Source organism: Patiria miniata, unplaced genomic scaffold, assembly GCF_015706575.1.
Source record: "Patiria miniata isolate m_02_andy unplaced genomic scaffold, ASM1570657v1 HiC_scaffold_24, whole genome shotgun sequence".
Classification (NCBI taxonomy): domain Eukaryota; kingdom Metazoa; phylum Echinodermata; class Asteroidea; order Valvatida; family Asterinidae; genus Patiria; species Patiria miniata.
In genome coordinates this window covers 3,109,244-3,121,901 of record NW_024037063.1, presented here as the reverse complement: position 1 = coordinate 3,121,901, position 12,658 = coordinate 3,109,244, and the positions used below count along the sequence as shown (strand labels likewise).

General features: G+C 38.4%; 1 protein-coding gene across 1 annotated transcript in view; it reads right to left on the bottom strand.

Moving 5' to 3' along the window:
- LOC119731527 (ras-GEF domain-containing family member 1B-like) overlaps window positions 1-11,726 on the bottom strand; it is a 42,767-nt gene extending 31,041 nt beyond the window's left edge. Inside the window, exon 1 of the mRNA XM_038204699.1 lies at window positions 10,727-11,726. Within this exon, the coding sequence (XP_038060627.1) occupies window positions 10,727-10,843 (117 nt within the window). The 5' untranslated portion in view covers window positions 10,844-11,726. The remainder of the gene's footprint in view (window positions 1-10,726) is intronic.
- Between the last annotated feature and the right edge of the window lie 932 nt (window positions 11,727-12,658).

The window sequence follows — 12,658 nt, the reverse complement described above, 5'->3', positions numbered from 1 at the left end:
AGGGAAATTTAGGAAATACGGACCAGTGGATCTCTGGTGGCCTCTTATTCAGAGATTGGTAAAATTGTTGTTTACGAAAGTTTGACAGCCTTCATAATTTCTATGAGTAAACAACAACAAAGCAGACAAATCTGAGTAAACATCAGTGATTGAAAAGGGCCTACACTACAGGAACAGATGTTGAACAGCTTTTGGAAAACTTCCAAGAAATCTGGGGAAAACAACTTGTACATCCATTGTCTGTTTCTGTGACTGATTTATGCACTGTGGTGCTGGTCAGACTGAATGAGTTTAATACACAGTCAGTAAACAACAACAAAGCCGATGAATTGAAGAAAACAGTCTATGGAAATCTCATCAATGATTGAAAAGGTCTGCAGGATTCAACAGATGTAAAATACATTGTAGCTTTTGGTAAACTTCCAAGAAATCTGGGAACAGATAAACTTGTGCTCTATCGTCATTTCTTTGTAATGTACAGTCGCACTGCTACGTTTCTTTTTAAATGAGTATTAATGACAATTAGGCCAAGTTAGACAGCAATACAGATCAATACAATATTCATCTTTATTTACATTGATACACAAATTGCCTTCCATTTAAACATTTTTTCACAGAATTTATTCATTTGTACTTTGATTTTTATATTGCCCGTTGCAACAAAAACTTTGGAGAACACGAAAAAATCTACCTATATAAATAATAAAAAATGATTTTCAAATCATCCACCAATTTCAGTTGAAACCTTCAAACAATTAATAAAAAGTAATAAATATAACTGTCTCCGTGCTTTTAATGTGGCAAACCCATTTGCTTCCAACCCAGGCTGACCTGTGATAAAATTTCATTAAATTCTGCTGAGTGATTGAGCGAGTGGGATAGCCTACTCAACAGTGTGTTCCGGGTGTAGTTAAAATCTGGGTTTTGTGGAATATGGAACTGATAAGCTGGCTTCTAGTTATTGATGGTTATTGAGATTGGAGAGGAAAGCGAGGCTGTGTCTAAACAGGCTGCCAATGCCACGGTTACATGTAGACATTTTTGTACATGTAAAATGTCAGTAGATCCAGTCAAGTGTTTTGGACGGCCCGAGGCTCGACTAAATTGTTAAGGCAAACTGGGACAACTTGTATGGTGAAGTTTATGGATTGTAGATCAGCAGTGTTCAGTGATGATATACTGCACTGTATTCTGGGAAAGTTTGTAATACAAATGGAGATTTTGTGCAGCACACAATGTCCCACCATGGTCCCACACGTCACACTGCATGTAAATGTATGTCTTCACTGCACTATTCCGATATGGTGGCTATCGGTAAAACTTACATGTAAGGGTACACATGTTCCGCTATCTGTGGAAAACCAGAGAGATTTTAAGCTGATGTATAAGCTTGTATTGCAGACAGATGCGTCTTTAAACTGATGTAGTGGTTAACCATTGGGGGGGGGGGGGGTTGTCATATCAATATACAACATATTTTTGGCAGATCGACTGTAAAAATCAGCCAGCTGGCAAACAGTGACAACTGAGAATGCTAAACTTCCAAGCTACGTAGGCATTTTTTAAAAAGAAACTCATTAGGCTCTTTGAATGATGTGAGAACAAGCCTTGAACAGCCAATCAAAAGCCTCAGCTTCCCTTAACCTTTGACCTATCCACTTAAAACGCATGAGCGCTTTTCCCCTTTTTGAGCTGCCGACCTGTGATCATACCGCCATCTGTTAATATTGGCCTGATGCTGATCTGCTTAAAGCGTTCTGTCAGGGATGGCCTTTCCAATGACACACTCCCTGGGACCCAATTAAAGAACCAGCGACCGAATCCTTTGGCATGTCATTACAATCTGTTGTATCACAGGGTTAGGGTACTATATGGAAACACAGTGACTTGAGTGCTTTCTCTGCAATATGGCAAAATGATATGGTTATAAAATTATGACACATCGACCGGAATTCTACACCGAGTAGACCCAAAAGTATAAAATGGTGCAAAATGCAAATTTGCAAATGAATAAAACTGCTGCAAACTGCTTACTGACTGGGTTGAAAGGAAATATTTGAATCAAAAAAATAATGTTTCCATCCTGACAGGGCCTTTGAAAAAAAGCAAAATTACAAATTTTTAAAAATAATTTTGAAGCCGCTGTCTTGGCTGACAGAAACGTGTACATTGTATACAAGTATGTTGGAGTTCCTAACCTTTTAGTAAAGAGAAACAGTCAACCGAATCTGAGGTTTCATTCCGATCACATTTTTTGAAGACGACAAAAGTTAAGTGGAGAGTTACATCAAAACTATCAATTACAACTCTTAACAAACTTCTTTTCTTATTATTTGCATTCAGATGTAACTATTGCTATTAGAAAAGAGAAAAAGTAAAAAAAAATTATAAAAAATTAGGTTCCACATTTTTCAAATGTTAATTTAATTTCCAAATACATGTAAACCATCATGAAAATTTCTCTTTTTACATGTACTAAACCATGGTACCGGGGTATTTTATCTTCAAAAGTTTTTTCAAACAAAAGCAAAGTCAGCTCATATAAAACCAAGATCCATTTAACTCTACGTAAACCCATGATTATTCACCCATGATTATTCCTCCATGGTAAAACTTAAGTAACTGCTTAAAAACCAATTGAACAATACCACCCTCACTTCCTGCAAGTGTTAGCATGCATACGTAATATAACACACCAAATCAATAATTTTAACACTGCTCCAATTCTCCCACCTGCCTCTATTGTTGAGGAGTATTCACTGGGCCAATAAACCACCTCCTTTGCACCATCCCTGGCATCCACCAGACAAATCTACCTGTGTGTCTGGCAACAAACTCAAGCCACTTCACAACAAACAAAGAACCCAGCTCCGTTACCCAAAAGACCCTCCACTTTATTTACTGTAACAACAATGGGTCTTTAAAGACGGCAATTAAATAAAAAAGAAACCCTTTTGATGGTGTGTCACTGAAGTGACAGAAATCTTATACTCCAGAGAGAAATCGAAGCCGTAACTTATTAGAAATCAATCCGTGGAGACGGTGAAAGAACACAGCTGACGATAAAGTTCAATTGTTGAGGTGTGCTATGCTACAGGTTTCTTTTTCTTTCAGTTGGCGCCTTGCAGACAAGCACGCACTATAGGCAATGGTTTGTTGATTCAAGGCTAACAATGTTGGTCTCTATCACATGACCATGCATATTTCATGAGTCGCAAGGGATACAATAGTGTCTGTGGGAACAGATTTTTGCTTGTTGATCCTAAATCTCAATCCCGCCAAGGAAACTTGCTCAACTTTACAACAATCCCCTACAGAAACTAGCTTCAGTAATATAATTTCTAATCTTTAATATGCTGAAATATTGCTTCGAAAAGCAGTCCACTTTATTGTTGTCTTTGATTGAAACCCACAATACTTGCAAACTATGTAAGAAATAATTTCATGGTGACTTGCTATTATGACATAAATAATCTTACCCAGCTTATTAATCATGTACACCATTTGAACACATGTAGCCTCCAACCTCTGCGTAATTCATTTCACATTAATTAAAATTTCTTATCACGTTATCTAAGCAATGTAAATGTAATATGCAAGAGGTGATTGCAGAATTCTTTTCATTTCAAGGGTCAGTTCTTAATTGGAATGCTGTTTGAAGAAAAGCTACACCTTGTTGTTGTAAGATAAATTGCTTTTTTACTTTTCAAAAGTGAAAAAAGTATAACCTTCTCATACTTTTCATCAACTGGACAGCAAATTTATAAGTATCTGCAACACAAGCTCCTATCCAATCAATCCTGTTTATAAACTTAAATGAAGAAAGGCAACTTTTGAAGGAAAGCCTTGGTAAGATTTGTGTTCTCTCCTGGGAAGGAAGACAAGGCGTAATGGATTCTCCTTTCAAGATCAGTTGCTGCATTTATTATTGGAGTCTTTTCTTCCCTCCACAAAGGAGGTAAGCCCTTCATTTTCCGTAAATTGGTCAAATTACCTTCAGCAGCAGACAGTGTGAACAAACAAAGTTAACCAGCACGAAAGCAGTGAGAAATTTAATGAGAAATGAATTTGGACATACTGAATAGCAAGCGTTACAGAGGATTATGCTTTGAAGGATTTCAATTAAGACCAGGATTAAGACCTGAATGAAACTGTTTTTCTTTGGGCTAGTCTCATGGACATGGAAAATGGCTCCACATTTTTTTGGTGGATAAGCCTCTATTTCGCATGTATTCTACAAGTATGAAGCACAGCTGAACCCTGTAAACATAACACATTTTTGGGATTGTTTTTATTGTGTTCACATATTTTTATGGACTATAAATTTGGAATATATGCACACAATTGCAAACATTTGACAATGTGGGTGGTTGGTATTTGGTAAATGTCCGAATCCAAGTTTCATTTCAACCATGAGTAAAGTTTTAAAATTTGTTGGATGAAAAGAACGATTTGCATGAAAGCAATTTCTTTCAATAATCCATCAATTCTAATGGAGCCAAACAGACCATGTGCATTACATTTTTAGGGGACCATTCTAATAACCATATTTCATCTGTAACGGATAGTGCACTAGTACAATGACCAAAGCCTCTTCATTCACATCTTCTTCTTCATCAACGAGCCAGCCATACATGACCGATACAAAACAGAGGAGGGCTTTCATCCAAACAGCAGGGATCAGTGCATGAGAGCATCCATCAAGCAGCGAGGAGGCCAGATGGCTCATACCAGAGTCCTGATTATTTGGCCGACATTTACATACATGTAGAAATCAACATACTACATCAGCAACTCGCCTCACAACCTACTCATATTAGACAAAAGTTGGGAGATGATTGGTACAATGCATGCGTGTGACACGCGTGTAATTTGGACAAGGCCGAAGTTTTTCGTTTCCTTGGATTCTGCAGGATTGAAAGTTTCCCAGACACAGAATGAGCAGTTCAAGTTCAGAGTGGTTGACTCAGAAACGTACATGTACTTGGCTCAATGCACAAAAACTGTCTACTCTCAGTGAGTGGAGTTACAAAAGTAATCCTGTTTTGAACTTGGCAGATTATGTGTATCAATGTAGAACTTGCACATCAGCTGTTCACGCTCACCGCAGGGCAACTCCCCAATTCCCACAAGACAAATCTTATTAGCTGCAACAAATCCCACCTCATTACCACTATTAAAGACCCATGTATCTCATATCAAGTCACCATTCAGAAATAGCTCTGCGGTTATTCAAAAAATCCTGCCAAAGTTCTTGATTTACTACGTTCAAGGTGATTATAAAAGTGCCCAAATGGGCTTCATGTTTCCTGTTTCCCTTGGGAAGGAATCGGGTAAAAGTATGTGAGAAAGGACATAATTTTTCTCATAATCCGAGATTTGTCAGAGAAAAACCACAAAGAACTTACTGGGAATTTGTCTGAAGCATAAGCCAATAGACCTGAACCTGTCTGTCTACAATGTATCAATCAAGTTACTGAAATATGGGCATTTCTGGGTAGGGCTTTGTTGATGGAAGACTATATTCGGTAAAAACTTGGTCCGGTTTTTTTTAATGAGGGATCAAGGTTGTTACTGACAGCTAAGATTTGTCACGGATCCACGAGCACTTTAAGAGAATTATGATATTTTTTCTTTCTGGAAAACTGAAAGAATTGACTTATCAATCTGCACGGTATTAATTTTTCTGATTAGCTCCGGAGACAATGATGATGGAAGACTGTAATCTGTGAACAAGTTTTGATGGAGATTGTTAAGTGAAGTTCAAGTTTTACTAACATGGATACTAAGGAATAATTAATATATGGGAGGATTTAGATATATATGTAGTGTTTTTTTTACGGTAAGCCATGTTAATACAGAGGAAGATTCAATAACAAAGCAATTTCGACGAAACAGCAAAAATTCAAGTGTTAAAACAACATTTAATCATTCCACCAAAGTAAAAACTTCAAAACTACATCCACTAAGACACACAGTACAATTCAACAACAAATTGAAGTAGACATCGTTTCTCAGAAAACCCATTGTACTGTCTGTATTTCAACAAAAAGCTTTGTGATTTTTTTACGTTGATTTGAAACCACAAACTCCACAAGGCCAATTTTATTTACTTAATTTTCATAGTCAACACAAAATTTATGAACTCTGCCCATGCCCACAAGTTTCATTTTGATTTAATCTTAAAGCTGAACAAAGAAATTGACTAGAACCGGGTTTGAACCTGTGACCTCTGGATTACCATTTCGGTGCTCTACCAACTGAGCTATCCAGACCGATTCTAGCGGTTTCCAATTTTCTCAATGTCTTAGTTCAAGGGCGCTAGTCAGAAGCCATAAACCCATGTGCCATACAGCCAGGGATCACGCCCAAAATCAAGATGCTATAGCAACATTAACAATGTTGCAAACCTGGGAAATGGGGATCACTCAGGAAACTTTCATCTTGATTTAATTTGATTTCATTTGATTACCCAACGTTACAAACGTCAGAAACTTAAACTTGGTTGTATCACCCTTTCATTCACTATGTTTGAAAAAAGAGAGCCCCCTTCAACCTTTCTTCCAGTTCCTGCCCCAAAAAACCTCACCAGTCAACACACAGCAGTCTGCCAAATTTATCCCAAATTTATAACGGAAGCGCCCCGGGGCAACTTCAACACACCCATGGACAGGGTCTGGCCGCTGGGCACAGCTGACCCGTTGAATGAAAAGCCAGATTACAGGCGCGGGTCCCGAAGAAAGAAGTCCGGGTTTGAAAGACAAGCTCGTAATATTTTATGGTTCTTGGAGTGTTTCTTGTTAAAGAGAGGTACGCCTGAATTTTGGTCCTGAGCTCAGAGTCTGAAGATGCTGCTTTGAGCTGTTTCTTAGTTCACCGATACTTGTGCCATAAATTTTCAAATGACTGTATCAATTCACCTGGGTGCCCAAGTTGTGCAATTTGGAAAAGGCAGGCAAATAAAAAATAAAGAAAATTAAAAGAATTGTTAAAATTATGTGAGAGTTTTGTTGCGAAGCATCGCTTTTAGAAAATCACCCTTTTAAAGTCAGTAAAGTATTTTTAATGAAATTCATATCATGACACATTGACTCTGTTGGGGACCCTTAATTCGGTAAATGTAGGGTGGTCCTAGACTGACCAAGCACATGTTGCAGATTTTCCAACGGTAACCCAGATCCCTAAAATGACACAAACGCTGTCGACTTTTCCCCCTTTAAATTGCCTCAAACCCCCGGGTGTTAAGCCGCAGCCCAGGAATCGGAAATAACTCAATTTGTGAAGTTCAAGCGGTCTTCACCTTGACACTTTGTTGGTAGGGGGTGAGGGCCAATGCACGGGGCCGGGGCTGTGTAATGGCTACAGGAACAGGGCCTACATAATTGCACGATGCTCCTAAAGAGAGAAATTAACATCGCTTAGGTAAGTCGTGTGGTAAGGGGGGGGGGGAAAATGAGCTGTGACCCATTCAGAGCAATACACCTAGCTTAAGACTTTGGCTGGTACATTTTGTACCTGTTTTGCTTTGAGCAAATATCACGGTTGCAGTTATGTATTTGTAGCTATCCTCGGCACAGAAATTAACACGTGAGTCAATTTGTGCAAATTGCTTCGCATTGAAGTCAACAGCCAAACTACCGGCACCATCCCATTTCATACTTGTGACGGGTTCGTTGCTGAAGCCTGAAGTTTGCTCGGGAACATAATGTGCAGTACAATATTTTCTAATACGGGAGATTCTTGAAATTTGGCACTGTTCCTTAGTTCAACCATAGAGCAAGGACCCAGCTCTGAAATGTCTTCAGAGCCCTGAGAAATGAAGGGAAGCAAAAGCCTTCCTGGACACCAAATCAACAAGCCACGGGCCTGTCAGAGATAACGGATCTGGGTCGCATTATGAAAACCCAGACAGTTGTGCTCCAATTTTTTTTTTTCTCTCTGAGCCCACTTGACCTATGACATTAAAAGGAAGCGGTGGTGCTATATCCCCAGACTGGGTACATGTAAATATTCAAAGTAAATCTTCCAAATAAAATAAACACGCTTTTTAAAAAGTTTTGAAGATATGATACATCTTAAGAGGGGGAGATATAGCAGCGATATTTCTTCCAAATAAGGTACAGGTCAATTCGTTCCAGATCCAACACACACCATTTGTTGAGGTTTAGAGAGAGAAAAAAATATGGGCATGGGAAAGAGCTTACAGAATTCAGGGAGCGATTTCCGAAGACAGACAAGTGATACTGGGGGGAAGGGTGGCGGTGATGATTCCAGCAGACAGCGCGAGCACGGCCGACCAGATGTGCATGGCACGCTAAGATGAGGCAGACAGGAAGTTGGATGATATCATCTCTGTCTGTCGGACGGTTCTTCTCCCACAGCATTGTGAATAGCAATCGCTGCTGTGAAGAAGTGTCGGTTCTGAAACTTGGTTCTGAAAGAATTGGTTGTGGGAGTTTCTGTTTTCTAGAAGTTTCAGTTAGTATATTTTGTCCATCTTCAAAAGAATGCCAATGCTTTCTTCCTTAATCAGAATCAATCTAAAATATTACTATTAGAAAGTGTTTCAAAAGGTTTAGGCCTAAGTTTTTACTTCAGTTATACTGCAAGGAAGCTTCAAATCAACAAATATTGAAACCGATATGTACATAAACAGTATCAAAGTCACAGAAACAAAAGCATGACGCACGAAAACTGTACTAATTTTTACTCTGTCCATGTTTTTCGTCTCCCTTTTCCTCTACCTATGATATTTTCTCCTTTTTTACAAGGTTGCATGATCTAAAAATATACAGTTGAAGGAGTTGAAGAAAAACAAAGCTCCATGCAGGTTCATTCTACATCCAAACTGGAAAAACAAATTTGGAAAGTGAAAATCTAATTTCCACAGGTATTTTTCGTCTAGAGCTAGTCACGCAACCAGGAAAATGAAAATAAACGCACTCAGGTTTTTAAATATACTTCATGCATAGAATAACAATACATGCACAGAGCATTTATGTTTATCCCCTCCAAAGTACACGTGTAGGCATGTTCTAAACAATTTTTTTTCACTTAAAAACATGCAAATATTAATTTACATGGTACTTTATCTAAAAGAATTCTGTGAATTTACAAATCATTTCCCAATATTATTCCCAATATTCCCTGGACTACTAAATAAATGTAAAAATTCTAAAAATTCAGAAACATGCAAAAATCTGAATACATGACCCCAAATTTTTAGACCACACCCAGTTTAATTCAGTGAACTTTTTGTTCTTTAATAATACATCTTATTTCATGGAATTTTCAAATTAAGATGAACAATCACAAATTCATCTTAAGTACCAGGAAACTCTTTCACTCAACTCATTTATTTCCTCATGAAAATGCCTTGGCACATACAGCTAACACAACAGGCACACTTTGGTGAGTCAATGAACATACATGTATGCGGCCCCTCCGTCTACACCCCTAAGTTTGGTGACCCCTCTATTCAGGCTATTGTATCCCCTTTTAAAGCTGGGCTGAATAGGCCATGATGAAACAGCATGGAAAACAGGTTCAATGGGGAATTCAGTTTTGAGTGTGTAACTGGTAAAACCCCTTTTCACGTCTGCTTGTTGTGCAATACATGAGGTTGCTCAGAAGCAAAATAAGGAAATAAACGATCAGTCATATAAGTTCTATACATGGCTCTCATACTTGAGCAATCAAAAGTAATGTAGATTATGCAACACATGTATTGATACATGTGTTGCATAATGTAGTTCATTGAAGAACAAAAAATATCGTCCAAAAATTGATGACAGGAAATTAGACCAAAACGTAATATAAAAACCTTTCTGTAAATGTAATCTTTTTGAATTTTTGAAATGAAAATTTAAAAGGTATCTCTGAAAATCCTGATTAATAACAACGGTAGCACTAGCAAGATACAGTGTATTTTTCACGTGTTGACTGCAAAAACACAATGTCCTAATAAAATTATATCACACAACAACATGTAGCAAGGTCGTATTTAATTAACTTCAGCCCCCAGTCAAATTATGAATCAATCAACGCTAAACAAACAATTCCAGGGGAGATTTGATCAAAGCTATGATGGCCAGGGTTTCATTTGTACAGTCAGAATGCTTGGAATGCCTTGTCAACTGCCAAGCAAACATATTCCTATTTTTACATGTTTGCCCAAATTAACTTGAGATTATTTTTAAGATAGTAGAAAATTATGTAAACAAACAAGAAACTGATTAACTGGTATAAAGGATTGAGAAATTAAAATGTGACTTCCTGCAATCAAATTTCATTTGTATTTCCCCGTACAGTCGATCATGCTGCAATGATACACCTGAAATATTACTTTGTTTCTTGCTCTATGCACAGAACAAGGAACAGTTCCTTGCGCCATAATATGAGATGGAGTAGCATGTATGTATTTTATGTTTTGGAGGACCCACTTTTTTTTTCCCAAGGCATTTTGGTTTCTCTGATTTCATGAATGTATATTTGTACAATACAATGTACCTCCCTATTTTTCAGTGAACCTTTATTTGTACCTCAAAGAAGCCATCTCCTCAAAGGCATTTTATGATGAAAACAAATTAAAGTAATTTGTACTATTATTTTAGGAATAAAACATGTTATCGAATTTTATTATAAGCAGGAAAAAAAATCAGTACTACAAACATGACAAAGATGTTTGTAACCGCTCTAGTAGATCTGCAGACTGCCAAATACTTACATTATCATAATTCTGATTGAGATCCAAGATGTACATTCCATACTTCTGCTTGTTTTGGTCCCACGGTTGTTGTCCTGGCTTCAGCGGACTCGGTGTCTTACTCACAAACTTCAGCATGATGACTCGCTTTGACTGTTTTACGACTTCCACAATTATCCAGACCAAACAGCCACCAGCAAGACAAAAATCTTTTTCCGGAGAGAGGAGTTGCTGGAATAAATCCCTTACTTCCTGGTAGAATCCTTGGTAATTCCTTGGACTTGAGGAGGGGTGGGTGGGAGGTATGTTTCCCCAAGTTCCTAGCTCGACATGATGGTTTCAGCGGATTGTTGCCTTCACCAGCACTGAAAGCGTGTACCAGAAGTTGTCCTACTTGACCCGACTAATCTGGAGGTCACTCGTCGGTCCTTAGCTCACAAGTATAAGCGTACACCGATGATGACAATTCAACAGTGACAGTATACCGGTACCTTGCTCTGTGGCACAGTACCTATAAACACTCTGACTTCCACACAGCATGCACAGTGATTGTGAAATCTCTCAAAAGTTTTCACTATTTCCTGTTAGTTACTGACTTTCAAAGACTCACTGGGAGCACAGACTACATGTGATTGATGGTCACATGTGAGCTGCATACTCTAGTCCAGGCTTTCAGAAAATCAGAATTGTATCTCAAGACTGTTATCTGATGAGGACCTGAACTCCATCACAGAAACATCTGTGTACTTGTACTTGACTGCTTATCTCTCAGATCTAATAATAGTACCAGAGGTACATCATGTCTGTTGATGACTTAGTCAGTTGTGGTCTGTGGTAGTAGTGTGTTCATCACAGTCACACTTCACATAAACTGGCCTCCAATCTTGTAACGCCCCGCTGGTGGTTTTCACAAAAGTTCCCACACTCTGTGGAATTTTCTAAGGCAAATACAGGAACAATAGGGTCTGCATACAAGGCCCGATATACCCCTTGCCCATGAATGAGGGGCTCTGGTATGCAAAACTGTCGCCTCTACCAGGGAGTGCACCCACAATGGAACAGTCCAAAAACACTTCCAGGGCCATTCAGACTAGTGGCAGACGGCAGTGGGAAGTGGCACGCTCTATTGTGAGTCAGAGGGGTGTGGCGGGCGTAGGGGTGAGGGTGAACCAAATTTATTTTTAAAAAAATTACAACTTTTGTGGTGGAGGGATTTAGTGTTGAATCATATCTGATCATAAATGGGACACAAAGCCTCCATTGTGACTTGTGAAATTCGTTCATAACTTTGGTGAATCATTGTTTATTTAGATTAAGTTCCAAAACACTGAATTCCACCGAGCATACAATGTGTTCTATTTCTTGTGGACTTGGCTAACACATGGCTAGATAAAAAACCTTTTGTTTCAATATTTGACAATGGTCTTTTATCATCCGGTGATCACTGATGAATGGGTCTGCGGTAATGTTTTCACTACTATGCCCCAATAACACATGTATTACAGAATTTACATAAGTCAAACAAACTAAGCACTGTGTTCAAGTCTAGACGATTTCTTGCAGCAGTACAAACAAAATTCTTCCAATTGATATCAAGATTTTCTCATGTAACTAGTTGCTTCCCACAATCTTGGGCAGTTTTGGATTTTGAAGGAGAAATGCTTCTGGATAGGACATCCAGAAAATTCGAATCGTCAGACATAGTGGATGAAGAAATAATATGAGTGTTATATTAGTATTATACCTGACTTTTTTTGGGGGGGGGTTCCATTTCCTAAATTCCTACCACCCATCATTGAGTCGCTGAGAGGTACGTAGTGCCATTACAAAGCTGCATTTTGTATGGTTTTTATTGATTTTCTAAACTTTGGTATGTACCTAAGGAAACACAGCTGGGTGGTGGGATTGTGTGACGATCAATAACGGATGTTCCAACAGGCTGGATTGAAAGGG